This window comes from Lepidochelys kempii, chromosome 27 (genome assembly GCF_965140285.1).
Source record: "Lepidochelys kempii isolate rLepKem1 chromosome 27, rLepKem1.hap1, whole genome shotgun sequence".
NCBI lineage: Eukaryota > Metazoa > Chordata > Testudines > Cheloniidae > Lepidochelys > Lepidochelys kempii.
Genome location: NC_136406.1, coordinates 10,347,148 through 10,367,352, shown reverse-complemented (window position 1 = coordinate 10,367,352; position 20,205 = coordinate 10,347,148). Strand labels below are relative to the sequence as shown.

General features: G+C 44.2%; 1 protein-coding gene across 1 annotated transcript in view; it reads right to left on the bottom strand.

Moving 5' to 3' along the window:
• Nucleotides 1-20,205, bottom strand: part of KANSL1 (KAT8 regulatory NSL complex subunit 1) — a 172,228-nt gene that overhangs the window by 16,989 nt on the left and 135,034 nt on the right. The window contains 5 exon segments of the mRNA XM_078850719.1: nucleotides 356-541; nucleotides 5,195-5,360; nucleotides 8,258-8,453; nucleotides 11,755-11,870; nucleotides 17,812-17,916. Of these exon segments, the coding sequence (XP_078706845.1) occupies nucleotides 356-541; nucleotides 5,195-5,360; nucleotides 8,258-8,453; nucleotides 11,755-11,870; nucleotides 17,812-17,916 (769 nt within the window).

Below are 20,205 nucleotides of genomic sequence, written 5' to 3'. Positions count from 1 at the left end.
AACACTGGAGATCCGGATGGGTCAGGGCTCCAGCACCAGCAGGGACTGGGGCAGATGCAGGTAAAGCAGCGAATCCCTTTATTACTGCCTATGCCAGGAAAACACTGACCTGCGCAGGGAACAGCACCTATGACACTCTGACCCAATTTGGTTCACACCTGCACACACCTCAGCTCCATTTTAGGTTTTGCAGTATTATCGCCACAAGCCCAGTCTACAGCGCGCCCTGAAGAGAGCGATCATACACACATTTCTTCTTCACTGCACTCATTTAGGACATTCAGGACATTAGCAGGATTAGTTGGGAGTTTACAGACACTCCTGTACTAGTTTGAGGAAAAAAGTGGATACTTACTGGCTGCAGTGAAGAAGGAGTTGACCAGTTTGTGGCGGTCCTTGCGAGCAGGGTCAGACAGGCTACTGGCAGACATGGAGGCTCTATGCTTGAGTGAGAGCTTTTTGGGAGGTTTGATTTTCTCATAGGGCTTGCTCTGCCACTGGGATTTCAGCATATTCTGGAAGTGCAGGCTCGTCGGCACATCTGCAGATAGGTACAACGCAACAACCAAGTCATGCTAGAATTCAAAATGCAGTGTGCTACTACCCAGGAGAGACCACAATACATCTATTCTGAATTATGATTCCAGGCTGTTGACTCCATCCTCATGCTCAAGGGGAGGTTGTGATTTTTGGAGCCAGTGTCTTCAGTCTCAATCTCTTTGAGAGTGAAGCACATTCTTCTGTCCAAGACAAGGAGAGGACCAGGCACCTGCCTATCCCACCGGGACAGGGGTCCAGTGCCTTTCCGCATTCACTCTCACCTGCCCATTGCCCTCTTCCAGCCAAGAAGTTGCAACACAGCAGCAGCAGCAGACCAAAATGTACACTGGGAAGGGCAGGAAGGGGAAGATGTGACTTACATCCTCAGTTCAGGGTCAAGACATAAGAAGGGACGCATCCTTTTCAAGGACAAAGGCCTAAAAAGGAACCCACTTGGGAAAGTCATTTAGTTTATTGATTGTCACCAGAGTAGCCAGCCGCTTTAATTCTATAAGCCACCAACAATGAGGGCTACCATGGCTCTCCTAACCCTAACAGTTGAACACAGGAAAAAAAGCAGACCCAAAACAAGTCAACTGGCTAAATGCTAAATAAAATGGATCCGTGTTATGTGCTATCCAGATGGTCTATCACGGTTGTAAGTTACCAGAGAGAACACCTTCTAAAGAGATGGGCTCTGAGGTTAAAAGTACCCCGATGCTGTTCTCCAGGGAGAGCTTTACAATGGGATAGCTCATCTGCCAAGACACTATACACAGCAACGCCTTCAGCATAGGCATGAGTTGCGTGGAGCAGCTGCCTAATTCAGGCAGCAGGTGCTACACTGTGCAGCAGCTGCTACACTGTGCAGCAGCTGGATTTCAAGGACCACGCAAAGCAAAACTCTTTGCACTCATCTATGTTGGAGGTGCAAAGTCCTGGATGACCACCATGACCTCTGCATTTGAGGAAAAGTCACCTGCTCCTGGTCAGTCCTAATTGAGGGAAGGTACTGCAGGCCGCTGCTGCAACCCAAGAAGCCCAGAGCAGCTGTGAGGATCCAGCAGGACATAGCCCAGGCACATCAGTCTGGCAAAAGGTGGGCATAAGCCATCAACACATGGTATCCATCCCTAAATGCTGCCCCAATGACAAGCAGCAATTTCTTACGTGGCTTGTGGCACAGGTGTGTCTCTCATCCAGATTATATTCTGGTAAACCACCGATATTAGCCCCTTCCCCATCTCTGAATGGAGGCAATAATTACTTATCCATCTATTGTGGTTCCATAAGCCCATGGGGACACAAACGTGCAGGTACTCTCACCCCATTTCCAGCATATTCCTTCCGCTCCACCCCTGGATGTGGACACACACACACCCATGCATCCATGCCTATACACATGCAGTCTCAACATAAAACACCTGCCTCACAACTATGCACACACACAGTCCTGGCATAAGTCCATTGGCCCAACCCAACACATACTCCAGGCTGCTCTTCTCACAACCTTCTCCTCCCATGGAAGTCACCACCGTAGCGTCTCAGGAGACACTGCCTGAATTAACAGAAGCCACCACTGAGGGAAACACTGATGAAGTTATACAGCATTTTACTTGCACAGATAAGTTAGGCTTATTAGGAGATCACAGCTGCCCCTCCCCAGCTAGCAGAAAGTCACCACCAGGCTCTGGCTTTGGGATCCCAGGTGACCCAACTTCCCCCTTATCAATGGTTGCTTACGGCCTCAAACTTTGATTTGGTTGCCAAAAACTATGACACATGGTTGCAGAACATCCTGCATGACATGTCTGTTTTGTGCCTCTGGGACACCAGTTATCAGGGTTTCTTTCATCTCTCACAGCGCAGCAGGAAAAGCCTCAGCCTGAACAAAAGAGAGATGTCTAGGAGGCAGCAACTCGGTGTTATCCGCGAGGAAAGAAGCGTACATCCCAGGCCACTAGGTACTCCCTGACACACACTGTCGGTGTCCCATCCACCTGGGATCTTCCTGTATCAGTGGCAGAACACCTGCACCTTGCTTCAACCGAAAGGGAAACAACAACTGCTAGGTACCTCATTGCCTCAGGGACTAACCCCATCACCACAAGTGACTGTTCAAATACTGAGGCCCAGAGAGGCGCCACTGCAATACTGACAGGAGAGCAGGAAGGGCCAACATCCCTTCCTCAGATCTCAAGGGGACACAGCATTTTCATAATGCCTTTGATGAAGCAGCTAAGATCAGAGCTGAGCCCCCTTCCTAGCCCCCACAGGATTGACCAGCTATTTGAAATCTCTATATTCCATAGATTAATTATTTCAGTGTCTAATTGGGAGAGAGGAGATTTCATGCAGGGCCTGAATCTTGGAGGCCTCTGCTTGAACCCCCATTAGGATTCCCATCATCCCCAATGAGTTGGCATGGTAGCCCAAGCAGAGGCTGCCAATCTGACCCGAGGGCGGGGGCAAACACACGATGCATGGGTTGGCTGGACAGCAGGACAGAGCCAACTGGCAGCAGGGTGTGGGCTGGAGTTTGCTATTAATAGCAGGAGCTTGGGTTCCAGGGAAAAGCTGCTAGAGTGGTGTTCAAATAACCTGACAGTTAAGGCTTCTGGTTTAGCCTATTTGCTAAGAAGCCAGGGAAATGATGACGTGATGGCAGCTGTCCTGCCATAACTGACACCGGGGCATAAATGTGTTAGCACAGGCATGCCCCATGCAAAACCACAAGGAATAAAAGTAGTCTTAAACAGGTAGCCAAGAAGCTGTATTGTGGATTTACTAAACGGATTTGCCTTCATGGACACAACATGTACTCTCTTCACTTGTCTCTCTCTCCTCCAGATGATTCCACAATTTATTCCAAGGCTTGGAAATTTACTTCAATTTTTAAAAATTGGTCTGCTCCTACAGCGAGTATTTGATTTAACAGGGCTTCACACTGGCTGCACTGCAATCGTATTGCAACTCTATTCTACGCATTTTCTCTTTCACTGAACTCAGTGCTGCAGGTCTCTTGGGGACCAGCAGATGGCGATCACACTGTGCATTTTTAAACCCAAGTTAACATCCTTGTTACCAAGGTTATTACATCATCTGAAAATCCCCAGACTGAAATCCAACGAACCAGAGAAACTGAAAGGACAAAGCACCTATGAAGCAGCACTTCAATGGGTTAAAACCCACCACATATATGCCTGCTTACCAAAAGTGTAACGCGATCCTCCTCCGGAGGTACCTGGCAGTGCAGGCCTCAGCACACTATGCTAGAGAAGCCCAGCTCCAGGTGCCAAGATGTTAAAGATGCCAAAGGGAGTTGGACTCAAAATGAGAGCTTGAAAGAGACAGCCAGTTCAAGTCAAGATGTTGACAAAAAGTTCTCTCTCATGTATACAAATGTACCATATCTATACAGCCAATTCAGGAGGGCTATATCATATTTTTGATGGTGAACACAGTGAAAATTTGACAGAGAGAGAGAGAACAAACAAACAACTACCCTGGTTGATGGCACTCGTCTTAATTCTGTGACCTTGAAACCTCTTTCTCAGCTGGGAAACTGTGATGCAGACACAAAGAATATTTAGCCATATTTCTCTGCCCCCAGCAGCCCACCTTCTTTCAGGTTTTGAGAGGATTAAAAAGCCAGCCTCTGGGATAATCAAAGGAGGTCACATGTATCTGAGCACTGAGAGCAATCTAAATTAAGACAAATGCTCATGTTTTAAATGTGTTAGTAAACATAGTTTTAAACAAGACTTTGCACCTAGTTTAGACAGGACAAGTTATGTTTAAAAATGTTAACTGGTTTAGGTCAACCCTATAAATACGGGATTTACTGTACTGCATCAGACTGTTGGTGTCTACCTGCGGCAGATGACTGATGCATAATAGTTTTTTCACCTTCTTCTGAAGTATCTGGCCTACTGTGCAATAGAGTAGATGGAGGAAAGAAATTCCTTCATGTTTACACCCTGAAGCATGAAACTTAAGTTACTCTTCTCTCATCACCCATAAATACATAAAAAGGCTTCGGTCGCAAGCTCTTATTACCCAGCTGTACACTAACCTCAAATTCAAATCGTATCACAGATGATTTGCTGCTGGCATAGACAGAAGAGACTCTTCTTCTAACTAAGACAGTCTCTTCTTTTGATATAAATGGTCGAACTCAACTACATCCTCCAACTGGTTTATAAAATATTGTCAGTATAACCCTCAAACTCTGACGCAAGGCTCCCAATTATCAAAACTTTACTTGCTTTGCTCTCTATTCTCACAAAGCCAGGCTTCAGGGCAATGTTCTCACAAGGACTGAGTATACACGTGCATGCTCACCACAGTGTGGATTCAAGGTATACTGCTTTCCTTTCACCTTTCCACTCTGGGGAGTGCCATCCCCCATAAGCCACTAACAGCTGCACATACTTCGTTCCAAGCACGTGGACATACCTAGCACATTCCCACTTCCTATGGAAAGTGATGAATATCTAAAGTTCTGCAGCAGAGCAGAGTGGGCACGTTCACAAGTGGCTGGATTATGGTAGCACCAAAGTTACCCAAAGTATTATTCGTTTTACATCCTTTGGTATTTCTCTCCCTATACCTCTCAACTTCACTGTGCGTTTCATTAAGTGGCTGTGCTTACCATCTGGGAATGATAGAACAGGGTGAATACATGAGTCCAGCTGGGAGAGGCGCTCCAGCAAAGGGGCTTCATACTGGATTTCCGGAGATATGGAGCTTCGAGTGCCACAGATGGCACACAACGGGTTCACATCACAGCTACATCGCACCATGCTGTTACGATGAACCTAGACCCCAAGGGGAAAAAGAAAAAGAAATTCAATACTTAACTCAAAGAGGCTGATCTGTCTACACCCACTCATTCCATATGCAACTCTTAGGCAATTTGCTGAAAAATCCTGGAGGCTACATCCTTTTTACATCAAATAAGAGCCACTGGCCTTGCCTAGACTAGGAAAAAAGGCACATCCCCCAACCCTAAATCAAGCTTTAACAACCAAAAATCCTACTGAACACCAATATAAAATACAGTTTAACACTTTTAGCAATAGCTCAATCAGCTAAAATTGGCTAAACATATTTGACATCACTAGACAGTTTAAGGAGGTTTTCAGTCAACTTAAGATAGCTCAATTCAGCTAACTCTATAGGGGGAAAAACACCTCTCTTTTTAGCCTAGACAAGGCCAGCATGAGAAATGGCTGTGCCAAGTTGACACTTACAGGTAAGTCTTGACAAAGAAAAGGGATGTTTTCAATAAGGGATGTTTTCAATCATGTTAGCTCAATTAAGCTGGGCATTTCAATTCACAGATGTACAGATTATAATGCCAGAAGGAACCACTATGATCACCTAGTTTGACCTCCTGCATGACACAGGCCACAGAACCTCTCACCCTGAAAGGTCTAAATCAAGCCTTTAACTTCTGTGAGTTACATCAGACATTTTAGAAAGATATGCTGTCTTGACTCAGAGTTCAAGTAATGGAGAATCCACCATCTCCCTAGGTATTGTTCCAATTGTTGGTTAACCCCTCTTAAGAATATGCACTTTGTTTCTGATCTCAGATCGGAAGCTGAAGCTAGACAATCATGACCTTGTTATGCTTTTTTCTGCTAGATTAAGGAGCCACATATACTAATCAGAAATCTCCTTCCCACAGATACCTATGGGCAGTGATCAAGTCATCTCTGAACCTTCTCTTCAATAGGCTAAAGAGATTCCGTTTTTTAAATCTCTTACTATAAAAGCATGTTTTCCCAACTTTGAATCATTCTTGTAGCTCATTCCTAAACCCTTTCCAATTTTTCAGCATTACTTTTCAAATATGGACCCCAGCACCAAACAGTACTCATACAGCGATCTCACTAATGCTGTACCCAGATGTAACACCCCTTGCTCACTTCTACTTGATATTCAACACATACATGTGTTCAAGGGGCGAACTAACACTCTTCGCTACAGCACTGCACTAGCAGCTCCCGTTCAACTGGTTACCCACCATGACCCTTAAGTTCCTTTCAATGTCACTGCATATCAGGTCACAGTCTCCCATCCTGTAAGCATGACCTACATTCTTTGTTCTGAAAGGTGTGTCCTTGCATATGGCTGTATTAAAACATGTCATTAAAATGAACCCACCTCCCCAAGTGAACCAGATTACTCTGTATACCTCATGTGTCCCTATCAGCATTTACCACTTCAATTTCAGCCATCTGCAAGTTTTACCAGCAATGATTTTATTATTTTCTTCCAAACCATTGATAAAGGTATTGAATAGCACGGGGCCAAGAACAGATCTTTGCAGAACCCTCTAGAAATACTCACAACTGGCTGACTAATCTCCATTTACACTTGTGTTAAGCTAATCTGATTGCGCTAACAACTGAAACATGCCCTTTTTGCTCATGGAAATAGCACCTAAATGAGCTAGTTCTCTAAATTCTAGCACCCTGAGACTTCCGCTTCCCTGTAGCTCACTAGACTTGTAACCGTATGACAATGCAGTTTGGCTTGAAATCCTTTTTACTTAGCAGCAGTGAGAATGGTTTGTCCTGTCTTTAATCAGGAGAGCAGCACAGAGTCCAACTAAACTTCTGGCAAGACTGAACCCCCAGAGAGAGATTCCCATACCTTCACTGTTAATACAACCCTTTATACTCCAGTCGGAATGGTTTGCTATGACCACAGGAACACGTAGATGGTGATACTGCTTTACAAGATGCCTTTCCATTTTGCTTACCCAGAAGATTACATCATTTAAAAAAAGTTAGCTATGATATCCTCTCCATACAGAAATGGACTTCACTTCCCATTCTTCTCCAGTCCTACATCTTAGCCATCTTCCCTCCAGGGGAGGGCTAGACATAGCTCTCTCCAGAGTTTGGGTCAGCTACAAAAGAGACTGAAGCCTTGCTTTCCCCACATCAGCTCATCAGGGAGCAACAGCTCCTTTCACTGCTGTAGTCAGCAGTAGAAACAGGAGCACTGGAGGAGGAACAGGGCGAGGGAAGGCAAGACCATATGGAAGAGAGTATGAAAAAAGAAACAATACAGGAATATAAGACATTCATATGTTTCAGGGCTGAAGGTAACAGTAGTCAACAGTCAGCCCAGCAGCCCATGTGAAATATTATATATATGGAAGACAGAGTGTTGGACACATGGCACAACTTTTAAGAAAGCAGGTAACAATGCTTATAGTTAAGATTGCCTGACTCATTACATTTTAAATTGCTTATAATTTTACCAAACTTCTAATAGTTTGGATTGAAATTTTCCATGTTGGGTATCTGCCTCTGGCTTTTTAAAGTTTCAGCTAACGTTTAATAAAAGGTGCTCATGATAAGATTCCTGCCCAAGTAGTTATTATCTCCTCTTCCCTGACACAAGAGTTGCAATTATCACAATAAATTAACGGAAAGGTAACGTGGTTTCCCTATAGCATCTACAACAGCCTACAGCCTCAATGTCTTCTGTTAAAATATTTTGTTTTTTTAAATGTCTTAGATCAACCCCCATAAAAGCAGCAAATACTCATACATCGGGGGATAAGGGACTATTTCACCTTTGCTTTCACAGCGGTGGAAGTACACCACTAACTACTGCGTCAAGACTTCAGTTCTCTCTCGGGTCACACACACATCAAATAAAGATGAGCAAGACAACACCAGTACACACTGACCTTTTTGGAGAGGGGTATGATGTTGCTAGGTCGAACGAGCCGTCGCTTCTTGCAGCTTAGTACTGGGCGGGTGCGAGCTGCTACACAGGTTCCATCAGAAGGAGAAGAGACCATGTTCAGTCGCTGCTTTTTATGCAACAGCTCTTCAACATCTGTGCCATCTCCCTGAGCATGTTCTGCCAAGCCAGACTGAAGACTGTCCAAGAGCGGAAGAGATTTAGAATATTACACATTTTTATTCATTTGAACTGTGCAGTGAATAGATGCCACTCAAAGATCCTAACGAGTCCTACAATTCTGACCTCCACTTCAAGTGGCAAAACTGAAGTATTTTAAGAGTGCTCTCAAGCAATTAAAAAAATTAATCACACTGTTAAATAATAATAGAATACCATTTATTTAAATGTTTTCAGATGTTTTCTACATTTTCAAATATATTGATTTCAATTACAACACAGAATACAAAGTGTACAGTGCTCACTTTATATTTATTTTTGATTACAAGTATTTGCACCGTAAAAACACACAAAATAAATAGTATATTTCAATTCACCTAATACAAGTACTGTAGTGCAATCTCTATCGTGGAAGTTGAATGTACAAATGTAGAATTATGTATAAAAAAACAAAATAAAAACAAACAATGTAAAATTTTAGAGCCTGCAAGTCCACTCAGTCCTACTTTTTGTTCAGCCAATCGCTCAGACAAACGAGTTTGGTTACAATTTTTTACCGGAGATAATGCTGCTCATTTCTTGTTTACAATGTCACCTGAAAGTGAGAACTGGCTTTAGCCTGGCACTGTTGTAGTGGGTGCCACAAGATATTTACATGCCAGATGTGCTAAAGATTCATGTGTCTCTTCATACTTCAACCACCATTCCGGGGGACATGCATCCATGCTGACGACGGGTTCTGCTCGGTAACAATCCAAAGCAGTGCGAACGGATGCATGTTCATTTTCATTATCCGAATCAGATGCCACCAGCAGAAGGTTGATTTTCTTTTTTGGTGGTTTGGGTTCTGTAATTTCCACACTGGAGTGTTGCTCTTTTAAGACTTCTGAAAGCATGCTCCACACCTCCTCCCTCTCAGATTTTGGAAGGCACTTCAGATTCTTAAAGCTTGGGTCGAGTGCTGTAGCTATCTTTAGAAATCTCACATTGGTACCTTCTTTGCGTTTTGTGAAATTTGCAGTGAAAGTGCTCTCAAAATGAAGAACGTGCTGGGTCATCATCTGAGACTACTATAACATGAAATATATGGCAGAATGCAGGTAAAACATAGCAGGGGACATACAATTCTCCCCCAAGGAGTTCAGTCACACGTTTAATTAACGCATACTTTTTTTAATGAACGTCATCAGCATGGAAACCTGTCTTCTGGAATGGTGGCTGAACAGGCATACAAATGTCTAGCATATCTGGCACGTCAATACCTTGCAATGCTGGCTACAAAAGTGCCATGCAAATGCCTGTTCTCACTTTGTAAATAAGAAGAGGGCTGAACAAGTAGGAGGACTGAGTGGACTTCCAGGCTCTGAAGTTTTACATTGTTTAGTTTTTGAGTGCAGTTATGTAACAAGCAAAAATCTACATTTGTAAGGTGAACTGAATAACACTTTTTTGTTTATCATTTTTACAGTGTAAATATTTGTCATCAAAAATAATATACTCTTTGATTTCAATTACAACACAGAATATATATGAAAATGTAGAAAAACATCCAAAATATTTAATAAAATTTCAAAACTGCGATTAATCACAGTTAATTCTTTTGAGTTAATTGCGTGAGTAAACTGTGATTAATCGACAGCCCTATATTTTAATTGTTTGACATTGTTCCCTTTTCTTTTCTTCCTATCACCTTCCAAACTGAAAAAAAAAAAAAAGTGTTAGGAAAGTGCAGAGCAAAGAGTACTAACTAAAATCAATGGTGAGAATTACACACAATTCCACCATGATATTTCAATCCTCAAAAAGTCCTTTTCTATCCAACCCTACTGCTGTAGCAATGTGTTCCTCAATCCTGGCATGCAGGATCCCCTGAAATTCTAGTCCTGAATCTCTTGAAATACTGGCAGATTATCTGTAATGGGCCTAAATGCCACTGGGCACCAGGTTGAGAAACAAATTCATTGGAACTGATGCTGAGAATCTAGACATGAATCCCAAATCTGGTCTCCATTACAGAATTGTACCACTGCAATCTTCACCAGCGTGACTGAAATGGTGCAATGTTGACATTAGCCTTCCTGTTTTAGAGGCATACAGAATACCATGTTCACACATAGCACCCCTGCAGTACACTGTGTGCACTTATCTTCATTCCAACACAACACCCCATCCACTGGCCAGAACAGTTTTCTCCTCATTAGAATATAATGCTTAAGTTTTATAAGTGAAATACACTGCTCTCAAATGTAGAGCTTTGATGACCGAGCTAACTGCAGGCATATCAAGGCATTTTGTTACTGTACAAGGATAATCAATTGCACTAAGCTCCTTCTATCCACAGAGTACCGATATAAGAACAAAGGCAATAGTGCTGGAAACACCTATGAACAACTGCAAGCACTTGTGAGTACTGCAGCTCTAATGTAGGATGTATTTGAAGTTTAATTAAGACCTTGGTATGCGATTGCTCAAACCACATAAGTCGCAATGGTATTCAAAAAAACCTGTTAAACAGTTTTGCCAGGACTGTGTTTTACATCATACTTGTTGTATAGATCAAGGGAGGGAAAGATTATTTTTCTGAGAATAGTGTTATGCCTAACTACACTACGGACCAATTCCATCTAGGTCAGGGGTGGGCAAACTTTTTGGCCCAAGGACCACCGCGGGGTGTGAAACTGTATGGAGGGCTGGGTAGGGAAGGCTGTGCCTCCCCAAACAGCCTGGCCTCCACCCTCATCTGCCCCCTCCCACTTCCCACCCCCTGACTGTCCCCCTCAGAACCTCCAACCCATTCAACCTCCCCTTCTCCTTGTCCCCTGACTGCCCCCTCCTGGGACCCCCCCTGTCCCTAACCGCCCCGACTGCCCCCCAAGATCCCCATCCAACCCCCCGCCCTGTGTGCCACCGCCCCCTTACCATGCCACTCAGAGTGGCAGGAGCTCGCAGCCCTGCTGCCTGCGCGGTGGCATCACTATGGAGGACGGGGAATAGCGGGGGAGGGGCCGAGGGCAAGCCTCCTAGGCCAGGAGCTCAGGGGCCAGGCAGGACGGTCCTGAGGGCCGGATGTAGCCCGTGGGCTGTAGTTTGCCTACCTCTAATCTAGGTAGTTAGTCTAACGCATTGTTTCTGAGTGCATCTGTAATTAGATTAGGTGTGGGACTTAAGCAATATCAGAACCATGAGAGGCTATAACCATGTCTAAAAAAGGTTTAACTCAGTCACAAACTTTAGAGTGGGCCAGGCCTAGTTCATAATAGGATACCGCCAACCTCACCGGAGGCATAAACCCTCCCCAGGCAGCCCATGCAAGCATCTTACGTGTTAATAACTCCATTGACAGGTCTCAGCGCTCCACAGGGTTTGGAGGGAAGGGATTCTGGAGTATTTCCAGCAGATGTACCAAGATTCACTACTGGCTGGGAAATGGAAGCACCCTACAGAGGGAAAAGAAAGGACACAATGGATAAAGGTTTCCCATGTAGCCATGTAAATTTCCCTCATCCCTACCTCTGCACCACCAGCAGAGACCACAACAATGGGCTTCCACACAGAACTTCAATTCCAGGAGGCTTCACAAACCAGCACATTCCACAACACAGAATTGAGACTGAGGAGGAGGATTTTGCAAGGTTTTCCTCCTCCGCCAGAGTTGCTCATCTGCAGTTCCCAGTGTGCAAAGCCGAAAGGATTTCTGGTCTTCTCAGACAGCTATAGGCATGCAAAGACTGCCTTAGTGGCCAGGAGTGAAGCAAAGCAAGAAATAAGGTCCTATTAGGAAGATTTTAACATTATGCCTCACTGTAGTGCAATAACCACTTGTGCAAACTACCCTCACACTCCAGTGATCTGCAAACCTTTGAAGTTCAGAGGCTTTAGATCATGTGAGCTGCCAGAATCACTGTGAGGTCCCTTCTACATTAAGGAAAAAAGTACCAAACATACAAAATGTATCTGCATTGTGAGGCTCCTAAACCCCTTTGTAAATCTAGCCCTAAACATGTTTTTAAACACTTTAAAATCTTAGTGTACATAAGGCAGTTGGGTTTTGCACATGCTGGAAGGTTGTTCCACTACAGCTATTACAAATGCCGTGTGTGTACTATCATTTTAAACGTGTTCGCACACACCATTTTTCTAAGTGCAGTCCAAACAGGATAAAAAGCCGTCAGCCCATGATACCCTGAAGATCCCTAGTAATAGGGCTGAGGAATCCATCTGAAGGTATCAGAAGGAATTCCTCTTGGGAGGGGATGACCCATTTTCCCCATGCTCATCTGGCCCCTCATCTTGAATGTCCTAAAGTCTGTTTTTGTAAGCCCATGAACTCTGAGGCAGAATCTCCACTGAAATTCCCCTGGAAACTCACAGCAGCTCTCTCTCTCTCTCTGAACTTCTGTGCAACTTGTCCATTCATTCCCAGTAAGGGAAGGGATGAACTGAACATATGGGGGCGGGTGAGAAGGTGGGGAGTTGGGGGGGGGGGGTCCAGGAGGGAATGTTCCATGAGCCAGAATTGCTCCTTTATACTAAGCAAGGGGAGGAAAAAGAGTTGTTACCAACGTATTTTATTTTCGGTGTGCTGCACCTTGACATTTCTGGCTCTCTCTGAGAGCACAGCAACAGGCTGCCATTTCAGTCAGACCTGCTGCTAGCCTGGCATAAAGTCTCACACACTGAGCCCTTGAATGGAGACTATTTTTGTTCTTTGTTGATTTGCTTAGGCCAGGATAAAGGTAATTCAGACTATGCTATGGGTTCTCTCCATGTATGGCACATAAAGGGAGTGGAGTGGAGGTAGCAACAGCAGCCTGCTCTGCACTCTAGGCACAGAGGCAGTGTTGTTCCAAGGGGCCTAGATTGGGAGGAAGCAGAGCTAATCAAGTTGTCCTGATTACAGCTCAGAAAAAAAGTGGACTGGAAACCCTGGAGCAGCTGGGAACCCAGGAGGAGGAGAAGTGCCTAAAAAGCAGGAACAATTCTCTAGCAGTCAGTCCTTAAGGCTGCATTAATCACATATTTGTGTACTTGCGGGGGTGGGGGTGGTGGAATAGCTCTGTTAGGGCTACGGATGATGGACATTCACTGCAGCTGTGGGTATCTAAGGGTGCTGGCCGTCTTCTAACACCATGCAACTGGTTTGTATCCTTTCCTAGTCTGTTTTTTAATCTCTTGCTGCTCTACCACCACTAGTAATGGCCCTCTTTGGGTGTGAAAGTCTGGAACCATGGACACTTGCCAGTGCTGGCACCACTCCAAGAGTCAGCCATCCTGTAACCCCTGCAAAGGCCACCTCTTTGCATTCAGCACTGGGAGTTTGCAAGCCACTGGGGCTTCACAGGGTGCTGCAGAGGCTACAAAACATCTCATTCCTATATATCCTTGTAGATCGCAGACCTACTCTAATCTCTTTGTTTAGATCACTCCTCTCAGCCGACCAAGGTTCTGATGCTTCCCCTCTGCTGGGGACAAAGCCCTTCACTGCAGCAAATGCATCACCGAAGTCTTAATGTACCATCTCCTTTGCTGGCAAGGAGGGATCACATTAAGAGCATGTCTACACTGCATCTGAGAGTGAGCCTCCCAGCCCAGGTAGACAGACTCCTGTTAGTGGGGTTGCAACTAATGCACTAAAAGTAGCTGTGTAGATATTTGCCCAAAGAACAGGAGGACCTGTGGCACCTTAGAGACTAACCAATGTATTTGAGCATAAGCTTTCGTGGGCCACAGCTCACTTCATCGGATGCAGATGTGCAGATATTGCAGCTCAGGCACCAAAGCCCATTCCTCACTCCCTCAGGCTTGAGAGCCTGAGCGCCCATGTCCAAGCGATGTCTACACAGCTACTTTTAGTGCCCAAGCCCCGCTAAAACAAGTCTGTGGACCCAGGCTGGGAGGCTTACTTCCAGATGCAGTGTAGACATACTCCCAAGTGTCTGAACTAGCTAGAAGGGCAGGAGAGACATGGGGCAGAACCATTTCCTCCCTACAATTGTCTTTAGATCCTAACACTATCCTGCAGATCCATTAGGGGCTTAACTGTCACTGATTCAGGATTTCACATCATTCATATTTTCAGACAGCACATTTCCAATCCTGAAGTGGAAGCTAACAGAAGGAATTTCTAGGTCTTGCGTATAAGCCTCCCCCTCCACTGCGAGTATAATGAATTCCTCCTAGGGATTATCAGGCAACATTCCACACATCCTGCTCAGTGCCAGAGGACACGTGATCACACACCACACTCTTTCCATTGGTCAACACCAGCCGGAACATCCTGGGGCCCCACACATTGGCCAGAGAGGACGACTTTGAATGAAAGAAGAGACCCAGACACTTCGGAATGATTGGTGATGGATCCACTCTCCCGCCCACTTTTATACACCATCTCCTCCTCCTGCAGCTTGCTCTGAAGCAAGGAAACAGATGTAGCCAAAGAGGATGGTATTCCATGCAGCCCTCAGGGTGCAGAGATCGTAATGCAGATCTCTGGGACCTGGCCTGAACAGAACAGCTACAGTGTACCGTGAAAGAGGAGCCTGAGGAGGGGCACCAGATAACGTTGCTCTTCTGATAGGAGTTCCAGCGCCACAGGAACGTACTCTAGACTTGTTCTCTAGTTCTGTGCAAGCCAAGCCTCTTCCTGACTCACCACCCCACCCTCTCTGTGAACAAGTGTAGTTAAGCACACGAATAATCCTGCAGGGGGAGCATAACTGCTTGGTGCCTAAAGGCCACATTTCCTGTGGCTGACGCCCTCAGCATTATCTCCAACAGCCAGGCAGTCAGAACTAAACAACAGGTAGGAGGCTGGTAGAGAGTTGCACAAAAGAGCAGAGTGGGGGTGATAAGACAACTTCAAATGGGGCCCCTACACGGAAGTGATAAGGGTGAGTATTTTTACTGCCAGGTAAGAGCCCTCCAGGACAGCAGACTTTGAGGTGTAGGCTCCAACAGTGACCACACGCCTGTTTTATGCAAACAGCAATCTCAGAACATGCTTCATTATTTCTTAGCAGCTATTTTTCGTGCTGCAGCACACAGAGGTCCAACCAAGGACCAGGGTTCCATTGTGCTAACACTGTACAGACAAACACAAATTGATCACCATCCTGAAGAGCTTACATTCCAAGCAAAAGAAGAGACAAGTGGACACAAAACTGAGAAACAGCGAAACAAGGTAAAAGTGAGAGGATTTTACAACCCGTCTGTTTCAATGGTACCAGCACACCACCGGACTGAAGAGGCCTCACAGCAGAGGTGAGTTTTAAGAAAGGATCTGAAGGACGATAATGAGATGGCCTTGTCAGCTTGCGGATGTTTATGGAGAGCTCCTCAATAGGGTCAGCACGGGCACCTAAGTTTTCTTTTTCCTTTTGGAAAGCCAAACTGGCATTGGCGTATTCTCAGCAATAATTCCTGATTTAAACAGACAACCTAGAACAAAATGAAGTCTTCCTACCACTGTTAAACTTTACTATTTATCTTAGTCTTCAATCTGGCATTGACTGATTCTCTGAAGTAACAGGAAACTCATCACTGCATGGACTTGCCTGCTCGGAAGGGATCACAGAATTCTATTCTATTGTATGTCTGTTGTTCCCCACCTATTACTTGGCAGTCACGAAAGGCGGTAAATAATCACTGGTCAGAGCCAGCCACTGTATGATCTAAAGTACCTTCAGTTATTCAAGTCCCATATCCTTACACTGCTCTGCTAGCGTACCTCAATACCCTGCTATTCTGGTCCTTTGCAACTCCTGTTAACTGTAGCAAATTATGTAGTTAAGTTTTATGATGAGGTGAACTGTCATTCAAGGACTAACAAGAGACCCCAAACAAATGTATCTGAATCTCAGTCTCAAGAGGTGAAAATCTAGTACAAGTTACCTGTAGCACCATGTGTGCTTCATAGATCAGACGGTCAGTAATTTGGTACCCGGAACATTAAGGATTGGTATTGGTAATTTAGTATTGTTGTCCATTATCCGTAGGCTTTGCAATATTAGATTTTTTAAGGAATATTTTTAACAGATGACATCAATGTTTATTTAAGTTTTTAGATTTTTAGCAATTTAAAATTTCACTTTGTGGGAAATTATGCCCCCATGTCAAACAATTATTTAAATGACAGCAGAGACAGAATCAAAATGATAAATCTTTGTAGCCATTAAAACGCAAACTGTCAACATAATATGCTGAAATATATAAAGGAAATAACTTTAATCAAACTAATAAATTCTCAAGCTGGATTTTTCTTATTTCACCTATTTATTAACACTAGAAGCTTTCAAAAATATTCCAAAATAATTGGAAGTTGTCTGTTTTGGGAGCCATATTCCAAAACTGTGGCAACAAGAAAACATTGGTTTTATTTAATATTCACCCCCAGAAGGAGCTCGCTAAACTATGGTTGCTTAAAACCCACTGCCTCATGCAGGCAGAAATATTAATCTCTTCTGTGAATTTATAAGTTAAAATAAATTAACAACAACTATTTTGGAGCCACATAGATAGAAACTCTCACCAACTGGAACAAGTGGCAAAATTCATGTATTCCTTGGGTGCCCCTAAATTTTGCTCCAGTTTTAAACTTACCAGCTCCTATCAGCAGGTGCTCTAGTGTAACCACCAGTATGAGGAGCTAGAGGTGGTCAGTCCAAGTGTAGCTCACAGTACTGTAAAGCAGTTTGCAAAACCTCATCTTTAATGTGTAGGTATTTCCATAAATGACTAGAGGATCAAGCTAGACCAACTTACACTGCATGATGAAACCCACAGTCTCTATGGCCTACATTTCTGTATTAAATAATAAATATTAAGCTCTTCATATTGTTCCCATCCATAGATCTCATAGTAACATTTATTCCCATTTTGTGGGTAGTGAAACTGAAGCACAGATTAATAGCTACTTTGTCCAGAAGCATTCACTAGTTTTGTGCCCCTCCATCTCTGGGTGTGCAATCAAGACATTTTTGCTAGATGGAAGAAGGTCTGAGAGAATAAATTTCATGTCTTTAGAGTGCTTTTCACTTATAAATCACTATATAAATGTTAACACTTATTACAAGGGTCTCTCAGGGGAACCCTGTTCAAAAAACATGTCCAAGTCACCATATCTGTTAAACCCAGACCCCCTGAAAAAACCCTCCTCACAGGCATCAATTCTCCAGTAAAGCCCCACTAAGAGGTCTCATTTCAGGAGGCCTATGAAGTGGGAGCTAACCAAACTGTGCACCATGCCTTAAAGAGCTTCCAGACACCATGGTCTAAGGATGTGTCTTCCAGGACACACCCCCAAAACAACATGCACTACCATTATTTGCAGACATGTATCTGTAGTATCTAGTTGTGTTTCTCTCGATCTTTGGCACGTACCAGTCTTTCAGTCCCAGGCTCCAGCTTAACTTCAGCACTAAGGGGATGGGATGCATCATCTACTGCAGTATCTGGGGACAACGCTTCACCAAGGACTATCAGCCCCTAGAGGAAAGAAAAAATATAAGAATTACTGTAGCATGGTGGATGGATTTCTTCGGTCTCATGTCTCTTCCCCTTCTTCACACTCCAAAAACCTAAAGCACCACACCAGGCTTGCGTGTCCACAGCATCATTCAAACAGGATGCCAAACAGAATCCCTGCTGCCTAGATTTTCATGTCATCTAAGCTAAACTGGTGCAGATCCCATGGCTTTGACCCATCCATAGCATACAGTTAGCTCCTTCTCAGGCAAGGCTGCTGAAATGCTGCCCCCTCATATATGCAGTGCATCAGAGAGGAGGAGTCAGCTAGCTGTATGTGAGCAAATACAAAAAGAACATTTCAACGGAGTGAAAAGGGAATTGTTTCTTGTAATAGAGAAAACAAAGTGGAACCTCCATCACAGCAAGACAAAGGGGAGGGCAAAGTCACAACTGTGCCAATGCAAAGGCAAGAAACCCTGGCTAAAAACCCCACAACCAACTAGAAGCTCAGAGCAGATTTTCACCATGGATGCTGCATTCTCAGAGATCAATGCAGGAAAGAAACACACTGATATTTAAATAATCAGCAGCACTACAAATCCAGTAGGGCATGGCAGGGTGGAGAGGGTTGTTTTATCAGGGTTCTAATGATATCTATTCTCTCCTGTTTTTTTCCCCCTTTTACCCCGTAACACTTGGGGTTTAATCAAAGGCCAGAACTATTCTACCTCTATGCTTAGCAGATGCTAATCATTCATCATGGCTATACGTGCATTAGGAGTTGACAAGGATGACCTATTTAACATTCACCGAGGGGGGGGGGGGGAAATGACCTTTTGGTAAGATCTAACTGGGAAACAAGAGGGGGAAGTGAGGTGAGGTACAAGGACATTGGCTCCTATATGTGCCACACATACCCCAGGTAAACATAACTTAAAGGTGACAACAAGAAAAAGAAACTGGAAACAAAAGGATAACAGTAGTGAAGGGGCAGTAATAATGAACAGAAGGATGATAAAGCTGGGGACGATGGTGGGAGCTCGTGGAGAGCCTTAAAAGCATAAATATACTGAGGTAAAGGCAAACTCGGACAATGGTCATCTTTGGTCATGGAGGTGACTGGTCCTTCCTTAGGATGCAGGCAGAGCTACTTGGAATGAAAACATTGGACACAGATCAGCCACTTGAAGGCCCCAGAGGCTGCACTACGTGTTGCCACACAAGCAATCTGAGCTCGTTTTCCAGGGACAAGTCAAGGCCAGTAGGGGGCATTTTTGTTTTTCCCGAACCTAAGTCCAAAGAATAACTGTGTGGCCATGAGTATGGTCCCTTATTATTGCTATGTTATTTATTTATTTTTTTAACCACACACTTATACTGGCTGCACTTTTCCACATCAAAACTCAGGCCCAAACTTCACTGCCATCATTCCTCCCTCCCTGCACTCCTGGATCCTGTGCCAACACTTGGATCCTCTCAGACCCCTCCACAAGCCCTAGCAACAACTGCATCTTAGCTGTATTGGTGGCACTGATCCCATATTTGAGCCTTTCTGGGAGGCTAATATCATGGCTTGCGGGAATCAGATCTAGAACAGCAGTCCACTGAGTTTCCAGAAAATCATGGTGGCCACCCATAATCCAGTAATTAATGTATGTAAAAAACATGTAACGAGATAAGTATGTTTAAGTAATAGGGGTAGATGGTTTCTCACTAGCAGTTCTGTCTGCTCCATTCTTCCATCTCCCTCCTTCTTTATTACCTCTAAGAAAAACTATCCAATGTCCAGGGTGGATGTTAATTTATTAATTTCTATGGTTTTCTGGGAGTCACAGGAGGGTGCTGAGCTGAGAAGGGATGGGGAGATGCTGGCTTCTGGAATTCTAGAAATCATTAAATACTGCTGTGCTTCTTCCAGCCTCCCTAAACGCTGATCTACTCAGAGTGACCCATCACCTTCTGTAACCCGTTCCAAACCCACCCAAGGTTGGGAACCAGCAGCAGGGAGGTAGGTCAGGTAGAGGAAAACTGGCAATGGTGAATGGTGTGTTGGAAATCCAAAGGAAGTCTTTTTCTTCTCCTAGCACTCATGGATTTGTGTGCCCTTTGTTTTGCTCAGGGAAAGCAAAAGTGAGGAGTCAGGGAAAGTCAGAGTTATGAAGGGCTTTACTAATCTTCAGTTCATCCTGAAGACCACCACAGGAGGATGAGCAAAACTGTTCTGTGCATTCCAGGAAAACTGCAGTGCTTTAGCACCTTGGATATTTATTAATAGTAACCGATTTGAAATTTTTTTTTTTAATATCA